Below are 24,337 nucleotides of genomic sequence, written 5' to 3'. Positions count from 1 at the left end.
GCTGGCACTGGGTATAAGAATGGCATCCTCAGAAACCCTCATCAGAGCACTGCTTTACCTTTAGAAGATTGAGAAGCCCTACTGTCCGACAAAGGAAGTCTGGACCTGCTTGCTTTGAACCTGGGATCCCCAGAAATGACTCCAGGGGACAGTTGGCTGACCTCCTGTTTGAGCTACAAGGACACATCAAACTTCCTGCAGCCTTTCCTTTATCTGTCCAGCACCAATTGGACTTGTTTGAACCCTGCTGCTGGCCTCGAAGTGTTCACCTCCTGCTTCAAAACCAAGCTCCAGGTGAAAATCTAGAAGTTTGGGATTCTTTGTGACCCCGAGAGGGCACCCAGCATCAGCATCAGCAACTATCACAGAGTGTCCTGCAAACATGAAGTTCTGATGGCGTCCTACTCTTTGTGCCAAACAGCAAATGCCTATTCCTAATGCCAACGTGAACTTCCAGCGATGAACTGCTCCTTGTTCTGACAATGATCTCCTCGCAGCCTCTCAATGCGAAGCTCCAGCTGAAGCTTCTCGCATGGACGTGGACTTTGAGAAGGTAAACTCTTCACCAGGCCGATTATGGTCCCTGTATCTGACCCGTGCTCCAACACAGCCAGCTTTAACTGATGACTTTGACCTGGTCCAGCACAACAATATACTGGAAGCTAGCTTTCACCTAGAACTTTAGAAATTCAAAACTGAGGTTCTATTTTTGGGATTTTTGTTGTTTTGATGTCATTTTATTTAATACATTTTACTCTATTTTTAGTAAATCTTGAGATTTTTCTTGTGTTGTGTTTACACTTTATTACCATTTGAGTGCTACTAAATACTTTGCACATTTCTTTTAAGTAAAGTCTGACTGCTTTTGTGCCTAGCTATCAAAGGGTTAATCACAGGTTTATTTAGTGACTTTTGTGGTTCACCCTGACAGGGACTGTGTTTATTACTTGAGTGGGGTTTTCACCCCCACTCAACTAATAACCCCATTTCTTACAGTCATGTACCTCTGTACCAAAGGTGCTTGATGAGAGGCTGTGTAACTTAGGTGACAATGGATACTTTTGTGGAAGTACTGATTAAACAGCCATGAAAGATAATTGGGATGGGAGAGTGAAGGATAGATGCTTGAGACCAGCCATATAGTGAACCTTGGAATCTTTGCGTAAATCTGTGGCAAGACAAAAAAATAAGAGAGTGCCATCCCAAAGAAGAAAACACATACAGAATTGTTAATGACTCGTCTTGAACAATAAGAAAATACAGTACGAAGTATACATTGAAAAGGATCACAGATAACAAATTCTGAGTGCAAGCCAGCAATAGATTTAGGTTGTGGAAGAGGCAACTGCACTCTCTCCCCAGTGTTTCACGCTCTACTTTACTTTATCTAATCTCAGGTGGGTCAGGTGATGTGTGATGGGTGTTTTTTTAAGAGAAATTTTGTAAGGGGAGCATCATTGTGTTGTTGTATTGTCGAAAGTTGATTTTTTTCCTATGTGTAGATAAACGTTTGAGTCAAACCATGATCCCAGTTGTATGGCTGTAATTGTACTATTATAAGTATATCCATGACAATCTTTTTTCCGTGTTTGAAATGTAAAAGTTTAAAATTCCACAAATAGTGACACATTTCACTCAGACGGTTTGGTGTGGTACAATTTTGTCAAACCCCATGATCTCCATAACATTTGTGGGCAGGCTCAGACGCAGAAAACCAGATGGATCAAGATTTAGGACTGTAGACATGCTCAATGTGGTCAGTGCAGGTGGAATAATTTCTACTATACACTACACTTGTCAAAGGAACATTTGGTTGTGGCTCTCTTCCGGCTGTAAGGTTTAATTCTCTGACTGTAAGAGAAGTCAAGCGCCCATGATTTTGAATACGGTTTATCTCTGATATTGCTGCTGGCTTACAACTGCCTTTCTTTTTTTACCTTGCAGCACAAAAATTCCCCTCTTCATCGAGCTATTAAAAATGATCATTCTGATGTAGTGCAAATTCTTCTAGAAGCAAAAATTGAAACAAACACCTTGGACCAGGTAAAATAAGTCAACATGTTTTGTCCTTATTATAAGTGATGGTGCTCTTTTATGTTAATATAATGTGGCTGCTTAGTCTTAATTTAGACAGATGTCAAATGGCATCCACATGCTACTTTTAATGATGGCAGGTCTACTTCTTATCTAGAGTGGTTCAAATCTGTAGAGTAACAATCTTGTTTATGCTTGTCATTGTTCTTTACTTTTTTTTGTGCTACTAAAATAATGCAATGGCAGCTTAAATTAACATAGTTGATCTGGGCGCTGTTGCCCTCCATCATGCCAACGCAATGAATCCAATCCATTTTGCCTTTTTTGTGCCTGGATTTATTTTGCTTTTCCACTTTGGCAAAATTTGCTTCACCTTCCTCTTCCTCCTGACTCTAACTTGGCAGAGTTGGAATCGGTGCCTGAATTCCCCAATATGGGCAACATTTATACTGTGATGTCGGGGTAGCAAAAGAAGTATGAGGAACAGGAACTCTTGTCTTACTGATCTTTCATTTGGAATCCTTGGGAATAGAGTCACTGTGGTGGGGAAGCGACTCTTGTTCTGGTGAGTGAAAAGGCAGAGAACTATAGATCATATATAAATAGAAGAATGGACACATTAGAAATCTTGACATTGGAATGCCTATTAAAAGTAATAGTCCTCCGGGTGGACTATCAGAAGAAGAGTATGAAGACCCCATATCACCTAAACTAAATCATGAAATCTTGAGTTCAGTATCGGGGATTAAGCAGAAGTCTCTCCAGGCACAGAACCACACACGGTAGGGGGAGAAGGTCTCCTAATGTATAGTGGCAGTTGGTGAACTCTGAAAGTAGAGGGGAGTAAGCACTTGCTTCAAATTTGGCAGAGTGAGTGAGCAATGCTTACTAGCCCAACTTTCATGGGGATGGTTTGGGTGGAGTCTCCCCTGTAGGAAACTGGGCTTCTTTGCAAATGGCCCCCACGTTTTGCCCCCTCTTAGAACTACTAGATGCATATTTTTGAATCTGATAGTGCACTGAGGCCTGCTAAACAGACCTCACTGCCAGTACCCTTTCCTTAAAAGTAACATACCTTGAGTCAGCCCTGGGTAGATTTTTTTGACTTCTCAATCAGTTCACTAGGTGGCTGGTAAAAAGGTAACAAGTTGTAGGACCATGAAATGCTCTACAATTTGATCTTGAAGGAGCACATTTTGTCAAATTGTACATCAGAAAAGTTGCATCAGCATCTAGTCGATACATCACTCTCTAGTCCCATAGAACTGGCTAAAAAATTAGGTGAATGAGTTACGACTAGGGTACCCAAAAAGCAACAGGAGGGAGATCCCAAAAATTGGGGTTAGGCCTAAAGAAGGGAAAGGAAGGAAGTGGTAAGCCCTCCAAAGAAGTAACTTCAGGGACCCATGCCCCCACAAAAGAGGGTAGTACATCCCACACCACCTCTAGTGGTAAACAGAGTAGTGGGGACCCGAAGCTTAAAAAGACTCTAGGTAGTAGGCCCTGCTTTGATGTCAGCAGTTGGGGTACTACAGAGGGGACTCAACTTGTCACAAGGAAAAAGTAGGCACTGGGGTTGGCAGTGTAGCCTTAGAGGAGTGATCCTGATATGAGGACATCTTTTTAGCCTTTAACTGGAAAGTAGGGCCAGAAGGTGAGTTGGTGATCCCAGAGGGAAAAAGGCAGTTCCATCACATCCAGGTGAATGAAATCCCAATCACTGCCGTGAGGGATACTTTTTCCAGACACGCTGTTGTACATCAGTGGTTGGTATCCACAGACCAGTATTTGCCAGGAGAGACCAGAAGAGTAAGGGCTGTCCCAGGGGAGGTTACTGTTAGGCCTGTGTGTTTAGTAACCTTAAAGATAGCTGAGTCCCTTAGTTGGCAAAGGGTGGTAGTCAGTCCAGACCCCCCTCCTTTGGTTGTACCCTTGGAAACGACCTCTCAGAGGTTGGTCTGAACCAGAAGAGGTACTGGTCCAGCGCCAGTCCTCTCCCAAGGATTCTGGAGGTGCTCAACCTACAGCTAGTAAAAGTAGACACCAGAAGAAAAGCAAGAAAAGGAAGTGTAGGAAAGGTGGGCCACTTTTAGAAAAAGTTCCAGACAGCCAGGGAGATTCTGCTCCAGTAAGGAAGAACTCCAGGGTTGTCACGGTGAGTCCTCACCTGCCCCACAAAAAGTCCTGACTGGTCAGACAGCTGTTCCGCAGGAGGTTCTGGCCCCTCTGCTAACAGAAGAGAGAGTGGAAAAAGGGTGTTTGCTACAGAAACAGCAGGAGGACCCCCTGAACCTAAAGAAACCGATTTGTTAGCCCATCCACCTGTCAGTGGAGAGCTGAGGTGTTGTTCTGGGTACTGTCAGCTGTCAGTAGCCTTTTCTGGGTGGTAAACTTTATGGCTGCACTGTCCTCTGCATGGTGGTCTGACCCCCTGTCAGATAGCAAGTTAGGCCCCTGACCCTGCTGGTCATAGTGGGGTTGACCCAGTTATGACTAACCTCTTTGGGTAAGCTGGGAATTGTCCTGGCTAGGATAGAGTTAGTAGAGGCAGATACCTCTAACCCCAAAGAAAGGAGAAAAAAGGAAACAGATCTAGTTCAGTTCAAAACTGGTCCTATTACTGTTGGGATAGGTCAATTGTCCAGAGGCAGTGACCTTGGCAGGAGAATGTGAGGCAGAACAGGTCCTGCAATAGCATAGCCAGTTTCCTTACTCTTCTCCACCTGACACACTAGGAAAACTCTCCCAGTTGTGGGCTCAGTCTCCTGGGTGTGTTGGCGGCAGAGGGGTTGTGTAGGAAACTAGGCTTCTTTGTAGATGCTCCCAACTTGTTGCTCCCTTTTAGAACTACTAGATGCTGATTTTCGACTCTGACAGTGCACTGTGGCCTGCTAAACAGACCCCAGTGCCAGTGCCCCTTCCATAAAGATAATGTATGTGTAATTGTTTACAATTGGTACAGGACTTTAGCACCCTTGTAAGTCCCTAATAAATGGTACCTCTGGTACATAGGGCATAGGTATTAAAGAGGGTCCCTAAGGGCTGCAGCCTATCTTATGCTACCCTAAGGGGCCCACACACAAATTACACTCAGCCTGCCATTCCAGACTGCGTGTCAGAGAGTGAAAACATGACATGGCACACTCATTGTGTGCCATGCCAAAGTCACTCCATGCATTATATGTAAGTCACCCCTACAGCAGGCCTTAGGAGCCCTAAGACAGGGTGCATTATAATACATGTGAGGGCATGTCTGTATGAGCAGATATGCCCTGTGATGTCTAGTTCTATTACTAGATATTGCAAGTGACCAGGCAGCCATCCCAGAACATTTACTGGACACTGGCCATTGCTAGTGACCCAACTACATTATTGCTACATGGAAAATAATGGTGTTTGATATCAAACACCTCGTCTTAATAAATGCATACTGATGCCAGTATTGGATTTATTATGACATGCACCCAGAGGGCACCTTAGAGGTGCCCCCTGAAAACCTACTAGTCCTCTGTGTGCTGGCTGACTGGTATCGACCAGCCTGCCACCACATACGAGTTTCTGAACCCCTGGAGACGAGAACCCCTGCTCTCTGAGGTCATAAACAACACCTGCTCTGGCAGAAGGTGTTATCAACTCCGCCAATAGAATGGCTGGTAAATCTGCATACCAAGGCCAGGGACTTCAAAGTCCCTGTTGCCTTTGGTATGCAAACTCCAGCTTTCCCCGGACCTGGGAGAGGCAACCCCCTACCCTGAGGCACATTTGGCACCAGGACAGATGGGAAAATTAGCTATGCAGGAGGTGTGTTTCCCTGCCAGGCTGGACACACCTGTATGCTGACCAGCCTGAAGTTAACAGAAAATGTGTAATTCCACCATCTTGTGTGTGGTGGAATTAGGAATTCTGGGACAGTGTGATGCCCACTCCCCAAAGGAAGTGGTCATTTAGGGGGTGTAGTGACCCCAGGGGTAAGTAGCCCAGTGACTACTACCCTTCACTCCCCTTAACATCCCTAACTTGAGTATTTAGGGGACCCCCTGATACCAGGATTTCATATCTTGCCAACCTGAAAGTAGAAGACGGACACTGAAGAAACGTAAATGCAAGAACAGAAGACTAGAAACTGACTTGGCACCTTCCTCACCCGCGGCCCGTCTGCTGTCCTTGACAATTGCACCAAATATGACTCATCCTGCACCTGCCTGTGCCTGTAGAAGCCTGGGAGGAATGTCAGCCTTCACTCAAGATCCAGGAACTCCCGTGGAGTAACAGAGCTCTCCCCTGCAACATATGGCATCCCAGAAGAGCTGCGAGGATTATGGACTGCCAAAAACCTGACACTGGAAAGCACCACTGCACCCGTGCCACCTTGCCTGAGTTGAAGTGGGCCAACAGTGCTAAAATGGCCACAGGCCCCCCCCAGATCCAAAGCCCACCTTGGGTTTGCCAACTGTGGACTCCCCAGGGCCCCCTGAGGTGACCTGTTGATGTGGCCTTGGATCTTGCCCCATACTCACCTTAAGTCCTGAAGAACAGTCCTGTAAGTCACTGACAAGTACCGAAATGCAATATATGTTTCCCCCCATTGGATAACATTACCACTCCATAAATTGCACTGTCAACTTTTGAAACTCATAAAATTTCATGTCCTGAATATTATTTACCTGATTCTGATGATCTTGTGATCTATGTTCATATAAAATAAGTGTTATTTTCATGAATTAGTGTTGGATTTCTTTACTGAGTGAGTGTCTCACTTACTGTCTGTGTGTTTGCAATAAATGCTTAACACTATCCTCGGATAAGCCTAAGTGTTCGTTCGCACTACCACAAAAGCAGTACCACAAAAATAGATGTTGTGTTTTATGTCCACTTACCATTTTTAAATACCAGGTTTGCTCATCGCATGCCTTGGATTTTCACCACTATTATTCCAGTGATAGTCAGAAGTATGTCAGGATTGGCATTATTGTTCCAGGGCCACCATTATGCAATGCATAGCTACCATTTCGTCAGGACCACTACCAGTGTGTCAAGGGTGAGCAGCAGTATTCCAAGGATAGTTGGAATTTTGTCACAAATGGCTATAAACGTCAAAGATTGGCCACTGTTATGCCATGGTTTAGCTGGAGTGTTGCAAAGGGCGCCCATAATATGTCATGGATAGGCCACTATGATGCAAGATACAGATAGAATGCCACCAAGAATGCCCAAATTATGTCAAGGACGAGATACTGTTATGCCAAGGATATTCTGAATGATGTCAAGAATGTCCACAAAATGTCAAGGATTGGTCATTTTTTTGCGAAGGATACCCAAAGGTTGCATGAGATAGTTTTAACATTACTCAGAATACCCACAGTAAATCATGGTTGGGCCACTAATATGCCTAAATAACCAGAATGCTTCACTGAAATTCCCACTGTGTCATCGGTAGGCTCGTTGTATGCATTTGATAATCAGAATGTTCTTTTGAATGCCCACATTATAACAAAGATAGGTCTGTATTGTGTGTGGGATGGCTAGAATATCATCATTAGTGTCCACAAAATGTCATGGATGGGCTGCTATTTTGCAATGAATGCTCTCAATATATGGCCACATTGTGCTACTGGCAGCCAACATGGTGCCTTGAATCCCTCCATTAAATTCTCAGATTATGTCAGGGTACTCCCGAATAGACATGCATCAGTCATACACATGCACTCGCATACATATGCACAAACATGCGCCCACACCCCAAAGACACCCTCTCAAAATATTACCACATTCACATTTATACATGTGCACAGACTTATGCCACTCTTAACCACTGCCCTCTTGTGAAAGGGGGGGGGGCAATGGAGCCTGGAGAGGGCCCTGGAGAGGGAAGCACCATGGTGCTATATGTCAGCATAGCTGGGGAGATGGAGAGCTGCAGCTCACTGCCTCCTGAACCCTGATGAGGTGGAGCCCTCATCTTCATCAGGCTGAGGATGCTGAGGAGAGACCATGTATTTACAGGCCAGGTACCATCTGGAGAAGGAAGCAGGACAAAAGAAATGAGAGCAGGGATTCACACATGAAAAAATGCATCCTGCATGCCTTGTTCCATCTGAAGGGTCAATCAGTGAGAGGATGTTGGGGACACAAGGGGCTGCACTCAGCTCACAGGGTTCAGGGTGATTGCTTGCCCTAACCCGGGAAAATCTGACACATTGGCAGTGCCTCTCTGCACATATCCTCATAAAGACAGACAGACAGATGGACATACACATGCACACAATGTCATTTTCTCTCTTGCTCCTTTAACTGTTTTAATACAAGCTTTAATACAAGCTTTACACGCCGGGTATATGATGGCACTATCAACCACCACGGTGTGGTGATGTGCACTGAAACTGGCTTCTCTGACTCACCACAAATTATCTGCAGAAGGTCTTTTTTTAAATCTATTTTCGATATTTATTCCTCCACTACATTCTTCTTTCAGAACATAATAGCCAGTGGATTACCTTCTTGCTGTCTCTCCTTTGGGGATTGTGTACTGATGAAGCGGAAAATTAAGGTTTTACATTTATTAACACGTAAACGTAGTGTGAAATAATCATGTGTGACTTTAACCGAACTAATAAAGAATGTACGGGGACAAAATGTGCCCTCAGAGTAGTTTGCCAACATTTATAAGCGTGCTTTATATAACGTGGTGTATTAGAATTGCACTAATCCGACATAATCGTAAACGTGTGCTATGATTTGCTTGTTTGAAATGCTTTAGCTTAGCATTACTTTAGTGCAGGCTTCGGCCTAGTGGCCTGGTCTCACGGTTTAGATGCTCGTATTCTTTCCAATGTGCTATTAAACGTGTATTTTTGCTTGAAGCTGTACTTTTCCACTGAGATCGTTCACATGCTTATCTTAAGGTTTCGTGCCAGCCTGGCATATTTTCTCTTTACTCCAAGGTCGATTTGCAGGTGCGGACAATGGAGGCTCTGAAAGTGAGTTAATTGGTATAAAATGTTGCAACTTGCGTACCCATCTCCAAGGATAATGTATGCTTAAGTAAAAGCTTGAGAACTGTCGTTTTTGATTGGACAATTTGAAGCTAACCTATGAACCCTCCAATGGAAGACCCTACTGGATTTGAACTGTTGTCTATTTAAACCAGGTGCACGAGAAGAAGGTAGCCATTACGCGCTATGATTGCCATTGCGCTATCATCCGCCATTACCAGCTCGATACCCGCCATTTTGTAGACTTCGTAGCTATTATGGCCCACTTTGCTGCGACGCCATTTTGAGAGACTTTGATGCTTTCTCTAATCGAGAGAAAGAGACTTTTAATGATTCTGGCCCTAGAGACTTTAACTTTGATCCTTTGCATGAAGTAGTAGTTTACCTTGCCGCCGTGAGGCAATTGCCCCGTTCACCCCTTGCCCCTTTGCCCCGTCCTATGCTGATCGAAACGGTACCCATGCTGACCGAAGAAACGGTACCTGTGAGACGAAGACTTCCTTGATTGCTGATCGTAATTGGTAAATATGAAAGGAAATTGTAAAATTGCATTGTGTTTCCTTTAGGTAACCAACTGCTGATTTTGATAAGAGCCCTAGCTAGGAGTTTTTCTAAATTAATGTTGCTAAATTGTTTTGCATGAAGTCCCACATGCAGATGCTAATTTGAGGTTAGACGAGGATTCCATATGTCACACGATGCAATTTGAGATCTTGTTATGCTGACTAAATGTATGCGATTAGTTCATTACAGATTATCGTATTAGTGATTTGCATTGCTATTATCGAATGCCTTGTGATTCAAATGCTACATAGATTGCACCTGTTTCGCCGCTATGGACAGCTATTAATGTTCATATATGTTTATCATTTGGTGTTGAGACACATTTATATTGTGCTAGCTTTGCTAATATAGGGAAATAAAATTCACTAACTTTGAATAAACTGGTGTGGTTATTCCTGACTGAAAGGTCAGGGTTCGCCGAAATGTATTCTGGATTAATTGTTAAGTGTTATGTTGATCAAGGTATTGCTTATGTTCGTTATTGATTATTGATTTGAATGCAATTGATCGATTAAGAGTACGGAGAGTCCCACTTAGTCAAAAGATTCATCGGCCTAAAGAGCGTCCGAAAACAGGTAAAATTATTAGTACGGACCGCTCTATCATTAGATGGTAGCAGAGGATGGTTTCGTCTTTTGGGACCCTGTACTCAGAGTACATGATGTTGAATTAACGGTTACGCATTTTGAGACCCCACTCGAGAAGTTGAATTAGATTTTTCTTGGGTAAAATAGATTGACAGAATGATGATGGGCTAGGTCCACCGCGACTTTCCCGGGATCTCGGAGCTTGCGAATGGAGAGAATGGAGGTGTGGATTCGGCGTTGGCGGTACTAGTGATGGTATGAGTGAAGTTAGGGTTTTGCGCTTGCACAGCTTATTGCCGCAGGGTGTGTGAAAAGGTTGCGAGGATTTTTCTTTTTAGAGGATAGCGGAGGTGCGACTCCGAGTGTAGAAGTAGTGAAGTCGTCGAACTTCATAGAGATAGCGGAGGTGCGACTCCGAGTGTGAGAGTAGGGAAGTCGTCGAGCTTCATGTGCGTGTGGCGCTTTGTGCATAAAAAGGTCCACGTGGTTGTTGTTGTTGAGACGGGCCCTGCGAGGTCAAGAGACTCCGGAGTATGTTGATCCATGTTGTGGTCTGGGCGGTTTAGTAGGTTGATCGGGCGTGGTCAACAAGTCGGTACGTGTGTTAGGGAGTGAAAGGAACTTCGACTTCGGGCTTTGACAAGATTCTAAGTGCACTAGAACAGATCATTGACAAGTTGAGAGTAGGTCTGCGGGTCAGATTTGCTTGCGAACGTGGGGACCGAGAAAGACGGAATAGCGGCCGAGGCTAGTGAAAAGTCCCTAAGGTCCTGAAGCGATTGTGTTACCCTTCCTGTAGTAAACCGACAGATCTGTTTTAATTTTTGGTAGCTCGCGATACATGCAAGAAGTTGTTACGAGAGGAGGTGAGTGAAGGAGGACTAGCCGCGAGGCTTTGTCAGCCGCAGTGTGTGTGAGTGTGACGTCACTAGGAGCCGCGCTGGGATAGGTTGGTTGCAGAGAAGGGTCGCGCACGGATTGGACGCAGTCCGTGGGACTCGATTGGAAGGGAAAGGCAAGCGAAGAGTATTCCGGGAATTAAAGTCACCTATTGATTACAAACTTTGTGAAATAAAAGACGAAAAAATGAAATTCTTTAAAGCATTTAGGAGTGCGATGAAGGGGGAGTCTTACATTAAAGCGAGCGTAGGAGAGGAGACGCCGCCCGAGGGTACACCAGCTTACATTGTAATGGAAGAGAAGGGGGTAGCTCCGTGTCTTTGGCTAAAGCAATGGCACAAACTGACAGAGAAACATGGGAGCGTAGCGTTCCCGATACATGGGACATTCAATATAAGGATCCTAGAGAATTTTAGATTCACGATGTACGACATGAAGGTGCCTCCAAGGCCAGCACAGTTTGAGGCTCTAGCAATTTGGGAACTAATGGCCAGACAGCAACAGCAGAAGAAGTTTGAGACCAGGATGAGAAAGGTAGAAAAGACACTAGCGGATGCTAGGTGGGATAATGCACAGAAGGTGTGGAGGTCAGATGTATTGCAGGGGATAAAATTGTTTCCCGCCATTACTAAGGAAGAAGAGGAGACAGGTAAGAAAGCTACCTGTAAGACAGACAGGAAGTGTTCCAAGGATAGAGAGGACGAGGAAAAGTTGAGAAGAGAAGAGGAGTTAGAGGATGAGGAGTTAATCATGCAATTGCTGAACGACCGTCCACCACCTTATGCGGAGAATGGACAAGGTCCAAGTACCAGTTCCGCCCCTCCGGCACCGGTACAGAACAGTGAAACTCAGAGTTCAGGAGCATCATCGGGATCTAAGGACCCGAGTCTACTGTTCACCCCGCAGATACCGCAGGTTAGGAGAATATATCCAGATGTGCCCATGTTGAAACCAGCAGAAAATTATCAGGCGCAGATGCCAGGGTACTACAGCAGCGACAACAGTGGAGGAATGATTCTAGAACAAACCGTAAGGGGAGTACAGAATGGTTACAACCCAACAATGGCACAAGCTGAATCAACTCAGTTTTTGATGCCCCAAAAGCAGATGCAGGGGGGAACAGCACATGCTCAAATGACGGGGAGTCAGATGGGCATGCCGGCAATGATGACCCATGGTGTGGGAATGAACATGCCACAGAACATGGGAAATGGACAAAACCCAGATGCGATATCACTACCCATTACTGTAGGTCCACCGGTACCTTTGTACAGTCAGCCTAACTTAGGTATGAGCGGTCAGGGACCAATGCTGCAGAGTGGGACAGAAAGAAGGTGCATAGAAAACACTCCAGGGATAACTCCTATAGCGGCTCAGCCAAATGGATCCGGATCCTTGATGGAGTTTAGTCCCATATGTGCTCAGTCAACACTGGTGAGGTCGAGCCCCCCACTGATAATACCTCTAACATCGAACACTGAAAAGTTGCCGCAACCATCGATGGCAGTCAATGTGAATGCTACGCTGATGGGGTTGAATGCGCAACAGCTGACGCAGTGGTTCAACAGTCTGAATTCTACACAAAGCGCAGCCAGTGGGAAGGGAGAAGATTATATGAATAGGATGAGGTTGAACATGGAAGCACAAGAATTGGTGGAAGGGACTATGGGTGTGAATAGGTTAGAGTCCTACTCGGAAGAGGAGCTGAGGTATCTATGTCCAAAGATTACGAAGGAAGTGAACAAGGTACATAAAAGCTTGCAGGAAATAGCTGACAAAAACGGGGTCGACATAGACAAGACAAAACACTTGAGCAGAAGCTACAGGTTGGATTTTGGGGCCACAGAGTTTGAACACATGAGGTCAGCAGGCATGAAGGCGCACCTTAGAGAATTGTTGCAGAGTGCACAAGTGTGGAGGTGTTTAGACAAGTGGGAAAGCAGGTGGGTAAAGAGAAAGGAAAAGAGGAGGGACAGCGCTACAGAGCACAATGAGAAAAGACCACAAAGCAGCGAGACAGTAACCATGTTACCAATGAGGGAGACAGCAGGGGGGAAATTAATACATGTACCATGGCACAGAAGTGACATTCAGTCTTTTACGGACGATTTTCCCAAACTGAGAGAGAAAAAACGATTGAATGGTATCAGCAGACTGACAGGTTTGTGAAGCTTGCAAAATGTCTCTGGGAAGACCTGAATACTCTCTTTGAGATTGTGGTTCCGGCAGATTTGTGGGAGGATTGCAAAAGAGCTGTAGGTTGGCCAACAAGTGAACCAGAGAGAGACAGGGAGACGGGTGCACCATCACCTATGGTGATGAGCCTGTACTATAAGGTGATTGAGCATTTGAAGACGAAGGTTGCCGCAAAAAATGTGGATTGGCAGAAGATCGATCGAACTGCCCAAGAGGCTAAAGAATCGATTCATAGTTACTATGAGAGGTTGTTGAAGGCGTTTAAGAACTACAGTGGCACGGAAACAATAGAGGCGAAGGACATGCTTCATTTTGTGTTTAGATTTGTGGAAGGGCTGAGGCCAGAGATAAGTCAGATGATAAAGTCGCATTTGATTTGCTGGCAGTCGAAACCGATTGATGAGGTCTTAAATTATGCAAAATACTGTAGCGACGAAATTGAGGTGAAACAGAAGAAGCTGAAAGAGAAGGTGATGATGATGCAGCTTAAGGCAGCTCAGACAGGTCTGCAAGGTCTGCAAGGGATGCAAGGGTTCCAACAGCAGGTACCGCAACCGCAGCCGCAGTTGCAGGGAAACATGGCGTTTCAGCCACAGGCCAGAGGCAGAGGAGGTTTTGTGAATAATGGTCTGGATTTAAACACTGTTGTGACGGGTGTGCAGGCAATGAAGAAGGTGATGCCGTGTCACGTGTGCGGAATTGTCGGTCATTGGAAACGCGAGTGCCCGATGGTGGTGCAGGAAGGTGCAGGTGCAGGTGTAGGTGTTGGTCAGCAAAACAATGATGTCAATGCATTTCAGACAATGAGGGGACCGAAAATGAGAGGTCCAAACCCAAATTTTCAGACCATAAATCAATTGCAGGGATTGCAACCTATGCAGCCGCAGCAGATGCAGATGCCCCGTATGCAGATGACGCAAATGCAGCCAATGCAACAGCAGTTACCTATGGTACCTAATCAGCAAATGCAAATACCCTTGGCACCAATGAGTCAGCAGCAAGTGATGGTTCCTCCACAGGTCTCGGGTCAGGTAATGAGTACAAGTGGCACCGTACAACAGTTCCCATTACACAGTGAGAGTGGAATAAACAATGTATGGGAGAGTGAAAGTTCAGAAGAAGAAGGAGATTGTGTGCTTGCAGCATCCTTGGAAGTTGATCAAAAGGGTCCGTACGTAGAGGGAAGAGTAATGGGTCATCGTGTCTCATTCTTGGTTGACACGGGAGCCACACGTTCAACTGTTAAGAGCAGTGAAGTACCAAATTTGCCACTCTCAGGGAGGACAGTTCAAGTGGTGGGAGTAGCAAACAGACACCTGACAAACCCAATAACAGATCCGGTACCAGTCGGCATCGGTAACTATCAAGGGGTACATCAGTTTGTGGTATGTGACTCAAGCCCGATAGCACTATTAGGGAGAGACCTATTGTGCAAATTGGGTTGTTCGATCATGTGTTCGAAGGAAGGAATAACAATCCAGACGAGCAGTGATGGGGAAGAAGAGGACAGTGTAGAGGGGGATGAGATGGAAACTGTAGATGAGGAGTATCCTTTGATTTGTCTTTTTCCGATGATGACTGAAGAGGATATTCCAGCCGAATTACGGGAGACAGTCGGAAAGGAAGTGTGGGACATGACAGGGAAAGAGGTGGGATTGATGAAAGGAGTGGAACCAGTGAAAGTGACTGTAAAGCCCAATGCAATCTTTCCCCAGACCCCACAGTACCACATGGCACAAGACACCCTCATGAAAGTTGCTCAACTTATTGACGAATTTGTAAAACAGGGAGTACTGAAAGAGGTGTTAAGCAGTCCATGTAATTCACCAATAATGGGACTAATAAAGCCGAGTGGAAAGGTCCGACTCGTGCAGGACTTGAGGAAAATAAATGACATCATAGTCAAATGCTGCCCAGTAGTACCGAATCCAGCTGTGATAATGTTCCAGGTCCCTTGCGATGCTGAGTGGTTCTCAGTCATCGACTTGTCACAAGCATTCTTCTCAGTGCCTCTTCATGAGGACAGCCAATTCCTCTTTTGTTTCAAATTCCTAGACAGAGTGTACAGTTGGTGTCGAATTCCTCAAGGGTTTTCTGAGTCACCGTCAATATTCAATCAGATTCTAAAGAAAGATTTGGAAGCATTAGAATTGCCATTCGAGTCAACTCTAGTACAGTACATTGATGACTTACTGGTCGCATCAAAGACAGAAAGTGGCTGCACAGCCGATACCATTGCTCTGTTGAATCATTTGGGAAGAAATGGACATAAGGTGTCTCCTTCCAAATTGCAGTTCTGTCAGAAGAAAGTGAAATACTTGGGTCACCAGATAGAGAAAGGGTCAAGGATAATAATGAAGGAAAGAATAACGAGTATACTCCAAATGAGTCCACCAAAGACAAGGAAGGAGGTGAGGAAGTTTTTGGGAATGGTGGGTTATTGTCGCCAGTGGATTCCCAACTTCTCGACTCTAGCAAAGCCTCTACTGAAACTGACCCAGAAGGATGCATTGGATGAAATTGAGCTGAAAGGAGATGAGATGGATGCTTTCATTGAGTTGAAAGAATGCATGTGCAGAGCTCCAGCTTTAGGTATGCCTGACTACACAAAGCCTTTCACATTGTTTTGTCATGAACGTGATGCATGTTCTTTGTCTGTCTTGACTCAAGCCCATGGTGGCGTAAACAGACCAGTAGCGTATTTTTCAGCTACTTTGGATCCGGTCGCAGCAGCACTCCCAGGGTGTTTGCGCGCCGTAGCAGCAGTTGGTATCAGCCTCACTCAGAGTGAAGGAATAGTGATGGGACACCCAGTAACAGTCATGGTCCCTCACTCAGTTGAGATACTTTTGACCCGCTCCGGAACGCAGCACATGACTGGAGCAAGACTCACAAGGTATGAAACGATAATTCTGGGCTCACCGAATGTGCAGCTGAAAAGGTGCACTACGTTGAATCCAGCAACCTTGCTCCCTGGAGAAAATGCTGAAATTGAGAACGCTGAAGACGTCGAGCATGACTGCCTTCAGGTGACTGAATTTTGCACAAAACCCCGACCGGACATTAAGGATACTAAGCTTGATGAAAATGACCAAATTCTTTTTGTTGATGGTTCATGTCTAAGGGACGGGATGGGGATTTTGAAAGCAGGATACGCTGTATGTACTGTAACAGGGGTCTTGGAAGCGGGATGGCTTCAAGGAGTCTATTCTGCACAAGTAGCAGAACTTGTAGCCCTTACCAGAGCATGTCAACTGTCTACATTGATGAAAGTCACCATTTACACTGATAGTCAGTACGGGTTTGGGATTGTGCATGACTTTGGACAACTATGGTCACAGAGAGGTTTCCTGACTTCTTCAGGATCCCCAGTGAAAAATGGGGAGAGGATAAGGGAATTGTTACACGCCATTCAAGTGCCAGCCGAAGTTGCAGTGGTAAAGTGCAGTGCTCACACGAAAGGACAGGACTATGTTTCTCTGGGAAATGCATATGCGGATCAAGTCGCAAGATTTTGTGCCTTGAACTGTATATTACTCAGGGATGATTGGAATTCGATAAGTGAGCCAGAACTCGAACCAGCTGAAGCATTTGCCCTGAAGGTCGTAGATACAATAGATGAATTAAAAGCATTACAGAATAGCGTCAGAGAGGATGAAAGAGATTCCTGGATTAAATCACAATGTATAAAAAGACCAGACGAGTTATGGGTTTCAAATGAGGGAAAATTTGTTTTGCCAAACAGTCTCTTATCACAGCTTGCGCGGTTCTATCATGGGCAGGCTCACCTAGGGAGAGATGCCATGATAAGATTGTTCAAAATTGATTGGTTTAACCCCAGATTTCGTCAAGCTGCAGAAGCAGTTTGCCATCGATGTGTCACTTGCCAGCAGATGAACCCAGGAAAGGGAACAGTTGTGAACTCGAGCCACATTGGTAGGGCAAGCGGGCCTTTTAGTCGTATGCAGATGGACTTCATTGAGATGCCTGTGCATGGAGGTCTGAAATATGTGTTGGTGATTGTGTGCATTTTTAGTCACTGGATTGAGGCATACCCCACACGTAGAAATGACAGCCTTACAGTTGCAAAGCTATTGTTGAGAGAGTTAATACCACGTTTCGGATTCCCGATCTCTTTAGAATCAGATAGGGGAAGTCACTTCAATAACGAGGTGATAAAGTTACTTTGCGAAGCGCTGAACATTGAGCAAAAGCTGCACTGTAGCTATCGCCCTGAAGCCTCAGGACTGGTGGAGCAGATGAATGGTACACTGAAATCAAGAATGGCGAAAATATGTGCATCGACAAATTTGAAATGGCCTGACGCGTTGCCTTTAGTGCTAATGTCAATGAGGAACACCCCTGATAGAAAGACTGGATTGTCTCCGCACGAAATCCTCATGGGCAGGGCTATGAGACTTCCTGCAGTTCCCGCAAACGCGCTTTTGAATATTACAGATGATATGGTGTTAGACTACTGCAAGGTTCTGGCTGACGTGGTTTGCTCTTTCTCTCACCAGGTGGAAGCAACCACCTTGCCACCGATCCAAGGTCCAGGACACGCACTGAAAGCAGGTGACTGGGTCGTGGTAAAGAAGCACGTGAGAAAGTCGTGTCTGGAACCCCGTTGGAAAGGCCCTTTCCAAGTGATCCTGATGACAACTACCGCTGTGAAGTGTGCGGGGGTTCCCAACTGGATTCACGCCAGTCACACAAAGAAGGTGTTGTGTCCCACAGATGAGGAAGTTGAAGCGCTAAAGCTGCCAGTGCCTGACAAAACAGTGCTGAGTGCTGAAACAGAGCAAAACCGAACTGAAAGCGAACAGGCAGAAACGGGAGAGAGGGAGATATTCTCTGAGGACGAAGAGACTAACTCACTTGGGGAAGACCAAGGAGAAAGTTCAGACAGCGACGAAGCAGCTGAAGGTGACAAAGAACCTGAAGCAGCTGAGGGTAGCAAAGAGTCTGAAGCAGCTGAAGGTGACAAAGAACCTGAAGCAGCTGAAAGTGATAAAGAGCCTGACGAAAGTAACGGTGACGAAGGGCTCGAAGAAGGTGAAAAGGAAGGAGAGCCGGATCAGAGGAGGGCTTTCCCAGAAGCAGACGGTATAGAAAAAGAAAAAGAGAACGTGATTGATTCCCCAGAAGGAGGGGACAAGGCAAAACAGAACGAAAAGGTTCAAGCTTCCTCAGAAAAGATCGCAGGTCCATCAAATGGACATGGTGCAAAGAGGAGACTAAGTATATCACCAATAAAAGAAAGGACTAAAGAAAGTTTGAACGACGGAGAAAGGCCAAAAGTGAAAGAGAAAAGAAAGGAAGTGACTGTTGTGGAACAATCCTCAAGTGAAGAAAAAGACTTGACAAAAGAGGAAAGTACCAGCAAAGCAGAATCAAAAAGAGAAGCAAAATTGAAAAGGAAAAGGATACCAAACAGGAGATATTCCGGTCCTGAATGGGCATATGTAGTCAATGACAATTGGACTGACGAGTTTGTATCTCTAAGCATCGAGAACGAAGAAGAAGAAGAGATACCAATAGAAAAGAAAAGTTTTATGGACTCTGTCGATTGAAAGGGCAATAAATGATATTGCTTGCTACAATATAACGTGAAACAAACAACCAGCTGAGACATTGCTAAACCGGATGAGACATTTGCTAAACCGATAAAGACTGAGTTATTGCCGAATTGAGACAAATGCTGCTAACCGATAAGTGACTGGCCTCCTGAAGAAGACGGTGTGAACACTGTGCTCGTTCAGCTTTGTAACTGAATTGCTAAATAGTTTCATTTATAGGTGCTTCTAGCTCTCTGATTCTATACAGATCATGACGCAAAACAATAGAAAGAAATATTGTAAATATGTGTGTATAGGCTTGATAATTGCATGTGTACTAATAATAATGGCAATTGTGCTTGGAATACATGGTAAGACTGAGAATGAGAAAATTGATGCTTCTACCTTTGCTCCTGTTACTGTCACTGAACTAACTGCACGGAAAAGATTAGAATTAGATGAGAGACTCTTGCATGATAAGAAGGAGCTTTCGTATAATGTTTTCTATCGCTTGCTAACAGAATATGTTGAGACTATGGATGCGAAAGATTGTTATGTGTGTACACAGATACCGACATCAGTGAAGGAAGGGGTGACATATCACCACATGCCTCTTACATACGGGATTACATGTAGTATAGTAATGTCTAGGTTTTATGGTCAAACTAACATACAGTATTTTTATTCAAATTATGATGTTACCTTTGCATATGTTCCTATAATAGCGCAGCTAAGCCAGATTGCTAAAGATTGGGATGCTAAAATTATGAGGGAATTTTTCGAGCCAATGCAACCTTTTGAAACGGCTCACGCTCATAGGGAAAATCTCACCTGCTCGCTCTCTGCAGTAGAAATAAGCTTTTTAGATCGCACAGATGATAGAAGGGCACAAATGAATGCGAAATTAGAAAAGGAGCTACATAAGAGGACTTCAGTAGATAATTATGATTTTGCTGCAATAAAGACACAAGGGAGAATAGCTTTAGATGCTTGGCATGTAGGGAAATTTTGTATATATCGAGGTGAATCTTATTATGACAACATTTTTGTAGGAGCGAGTGAGTGTAAACATACGTTTATTTTTAAGGCCAAATGGACATTCATGATGAACGGACTTGACCCTGTCATTCCAGGTGTATATTACATTTGTGGGTATAATGCCTATTATCGTCTTCCAAAGGGATGGTGGGGGAGATGTTATTTGGGTATAGTGTTCCCAAAGGTTTATCAACTGGATGACCTATCGATGATTCAAAAGACATCTGGATCCCATTGTATCCAGAAAAGAGAGACCGCAGCTGCTGTGGTAGGAGATATATTTGGAGCCATGATTCCTTCGTTGGGAGTCGTGTTGAATTCCATCAAAATAAGAAAGTTGTCTACTATAGTGGATAACATGTTGACAAAGTTTTCAGGTGCTATAATCCTGATAGATGCTGAGCTTGCAGCGGAAAGAGCTATGACTCTTCAAAATAGGCTTGCTTTAGACATTCTTTTAGCAAAGGATGGTGGCGTTTGCAAAATGCTTGGTGCACGACACTGTTGTACATATATTCCTGACAATAGTGTGAAAATTAAAACTATGCTTGCTAATCTAACAAAAGAGAGTGCAGATTTCAAGGAATTGAAAGAACCAGGAGTGTGGGAGAAGGTTGGAAAGGGACTTGCTTCAGTGGGACATTGGATTGGGGGAATTTGGAATGGAATATTGTTAAAAATAATAGAGGGAATTTTAATAGTTATAATGTGCATATTTGGAATTTGGGGAATAAAAAGGGGAATAATAATGATTATGGAGAGAATTAAAAGAAGAAAAGAAGAGAAAATTATGAAAAGAATGGCAAAAGAATACAAAGCGCAAACTAGGGGAATTAAAAGGAAAAGAGAACTGACAGAATTTTAATGGAATAAAATTTGTGGGCGTGGTTTGGTGTGATGACTAGTAGTCATCAGAGGAGGGATTGATGAAGCGGAAAATGAAGGTTTTACATTTATTAACACGTAAACGTAGTGTGAAATAATCATGTGTGACTTTAACCGAACTAATAAAGAATGTACGGGGACAAAATGTGCCCTCAGAGTAGTTTGCCAACATTTATAAACGTGCTTTATATAACGTGGTGTATTAGAATTGCACTAATCCGACATAATCGTAAACGTGTGCTATGATTTGCTTGTTTGAAATGCTTTAGCTTAGCATTACTTTAGTGCAGGCTTCGGCCTAGTGGCCTGGTCTCACGGTTTAGATGCTCGTATTTTTTCCAATGTGCTATTAAACGTGTATTTTTGCTTGAAGCTGTACTTTTCCACTGAGATCGTTCACATGCTTATCTTAAGGTTTCGTGCCAGCCTGGCATATTTTCTCTTTACTCCAAGGTCGATTTGCAGGTGCGGACAATGGAGGCTCTGAAAGTGAGTTAATTGGTATAAAATGTTGCAACTTGCGTACCCATCTCCAAGGATAATGTATGCTTAAGTAAAAGCTTGAGAACTGTCGTTTTTGATTGGACAATTTGAAGCTAACCTATGAACCCTCCAATGGAAGACCCTACTGGATTTGAACTGTTGTCTATTTAAACCAGGTGCACGAGAAGAAGGTAGCCATTACGCGCTATGATTGCCATTGCGCTATCATCCGCCATTACCAGCTCGATACCCGCCATTTTGTAGACTTCGTAGCTATTATGGCCCACTTTGCTGCGACGCCATTTTGAGAGACTTTGATGCTTTCTCTAATCGAGAGAAAGAGACTTTTAATGATTCTGGCCCTAGAGACTTTAACTTTGATCCTTTGCATGAAGTAGTAGTTTACCTTGCCGCCGTGAGGCAATTGCCCCGTTCACCCCTTGCCCCTTTGCCCCGTCCTATGCTGATCGAAACGGTACCCATGCTGACCGAAGAAACGGTACCTGTGAGACGAAGACTTCCTTGATTGCTGATCGTAATTGGTAAATATGAAAGGAAATTGTAAAATTGCATTGTGTTTCCTTTAGGTAACCAACTGCTGATTTTGATAAGAGCCCTAGCTAGGAGTTTTTCTAAATTAATGTTGCTAAATTGTTTTGCATGAAGTCCCACATGCAGATGCTAATTTGAGGTTAGACGAGGATTCCATATGTCACACGATGCAATTTGAGATCTTGTTATGCTGACTAAATGTATGCGATTAGTTCATTACAGATTATCGTATTAGTGATTTGCATTGCTATTATCGAATGCCTTGTGATTCAAATGCTACATAGATTGCACCTGTTTCGCCGCTATGGACAGCTATTAATGTTCATATATGTTTATCATTTGGTGTTGAGACACATTTATATTGTGCTAGCTTTGCTAATATAGGGAAATAAAATTCACTAACTTTGAATAAACTGGTGTGGTTATTCCTGACTGAAAGGTCAGGGTTCGCCGAAATGTATTCTGGATTAATTGTTAAGTGTTATGTTGATCAAGGTATTGCTTATGTTCGTTATTGATTATTGATTTGAATGCAATTGATCGATTAAGAGTACGGAGAGTCCCACTTAGTCAAAAGATTCATCGGCCTAAAGAGCGTCCGAAAACAGGTAAAATTATTAGTACGGACCGCTCTATCAGTACTCCACTGTGGAAAGATCATATTAAAACTAGGATCATTTGGACTCGGGGACAGTCATGCTCAGATCTAGCGATCAAAATATTTCATTACATAATACAAATAAACGCAAATCAAAATCATTTTTTTAATTCAAGTCAGCCGAAATAAATTGATAAGCTTATCTTCAGGTCATCTGCAAACAATCTTGCCCATTAAAGGCACCTAGCTTTCTGTTAGCCTGCCAACCTGAGATAGGCTAAGTATAAAAATTGTCCAATCTTACTAACAAAACTGTCCATCTGAAGAGAGAAACCGTACCTTGTCGCTTCCTTGACTGTTCTTACATTGTCCTTAATAACAGCTCCTTAGATCCAGTAAGCTTGGAAAAGTGCATAGTATGTTGACCAGTGGTTCAAATTTATAGTTGCACAGTCTGCACCGCATGTAATGGTGTGTGGATATTTTGCAAGACCCGTCAAATTTGCCAACTGGAAGATACAGTAGACAGAACAGGAGGTATTTAATTTTTTTAATGGCTTCCAGGCCTGAGTTAAGGTCTGGCTGTTTTGAGGAACAGCAGGAGTCTGACAATACGAGGGAGCGTTTGTATTTCGAATGAGCTTACTGTCATTAAGACGGCTTAATTGGTGTAGGTAGGTTCTTGTGAGCCATTTGCAGCTGCTTCCCGGAGGACCAAACGGTACAGCCAGGAAAGGTAGATTATGGTCAAGACATTTCCCGATACTGCGGCTAGTAAAGTCTCCTTGATTTTTTTAGTTGTTGGCAGTTAAGTCCTCTTGCATCCACCTTGTTAAGGTTCGTCCTGTGCGGACCAACACTCACAGGCGAGGTTGATCAATTGCGCAAGATCATAGCAGTTTTTAAGTTGACTTCTTATCAGAGAATAGCCTGAGGGATGAAAGTCTGTAAGTTCAGTAACAGCCTAATGTTTTGCATAAAAATGGTGTTACATGATTTGATCTGTTTGCCTTGGAATGCCTCTGAGGCATAAAGGCGAAGCAGGAAGAGTTTCCCGTTCATGGCTGCGAGCCTGGGGGTGATTGCTCGGCTGCCATAGATGACTGAAAATCTCTCAACTCCTTTGGTCACAAAAAAGTTTTGATTTAGTTTCCTGATAGGATCTGACCTGTTTATTTTCTAGTCAATAGTAAGGCCGCAAGTAATTGTACTGCACACAATTAATACACAATTCCGAAGCCCAGAATGTGTCAAAGAGAATCTCACCAAGTCGTCGGCACATGCTCAGTGACTGACAGAGTGGCCGCATCATTTTGGGGGAGGACAACTCAGTTTTCTAAAAAGTACAAAAGATGGGAGATGTATAAACAGAACAAAAATGGTGCGAGTGCGCAGCCCTACTTCGGGCTGTTGTCAGCATACAACTCGGGTACAGCTGTGTTCTTAGTTGATAATCTGACTCTTGTCCAGATAAGGCTGTGCACGGCAGTGATAAGAGGTGGTAGCGACCGGTCATGGCTTTAGTCACCATTAATAATTTATTTCCAACTTGTGTGTTATTATTACCTGTTAATTATAAATGAGAACAGCTTCAAGTCGCTAAACTACACTCTCCTCTTTTTGGATATAGAGACAACAAACTCCTCTGCACCTTGCGGCTGACCTTAGGAATATTGAAATGGTGGAAATGCTGCTAAAGGCAGGCTGTGACCTGCACGCTGTGGACAAGGTATAGTGCAATTCTAAATATTGCCTCATGTTTGTAATGTAATATGTAATTATAGATGGTAATATAGCAGTCCCATAAATTCCAATCTTTTATGGAAACTGATCAATAATTGTAAATGTAAAATGTTCAAGGATACTCTGTTTGTAATGTAACATGTAATTTTAGATGGTAATATAGCAGTCCCATAAATTCCAATCATTTATGGAAACTGATCAAGAATT

At 43.9% G+C, this 24,337-nt stretch overlaps 1 protein-coding gene across 1 annotated transcript in view; it reads left to right on the top strand.

The window, feature by feature from the left end:
* Positions 1–24,337, top strand: part of ANKDD1B (ankyrin repeat and death domain containing 1B) — a 516,198-nt gene that overhangs the window by 356,603 nt on the left and 135,258 nt on the right. The window contains exons 11-12 of the mRNA XM_069223721.1: positions 1,945–2,043; positions 24,018–24,116. Of these exons, the coding sequence (XP_069079822.1) occupies positions 1,945–2,043; positions 24,018–24,116 (198 nt within the window). The remainder of the gene's footprint in view (positions 1–1,944; positions 2,044–24,017; positions 24,117–24,337) is intronic.

Source organism: Pleurodeles waltl, chromosome 1_1, assembly GCF_031143425.1.
Source record: "Pleurodeles waltl isolate 20211129_DDA chromosome 1_1, aPleWal1.hap1.20221129, whole genome shotgun sequence".
NCBI lineage: Eukaryota > Metazoa > Chordata > Amphibia > Caudata > Salamandridae > Pleurodeles > Pleurodeles waltl.
This window is presented reverse-complemented; position numbering and strand designations above follow the sequence as displayed.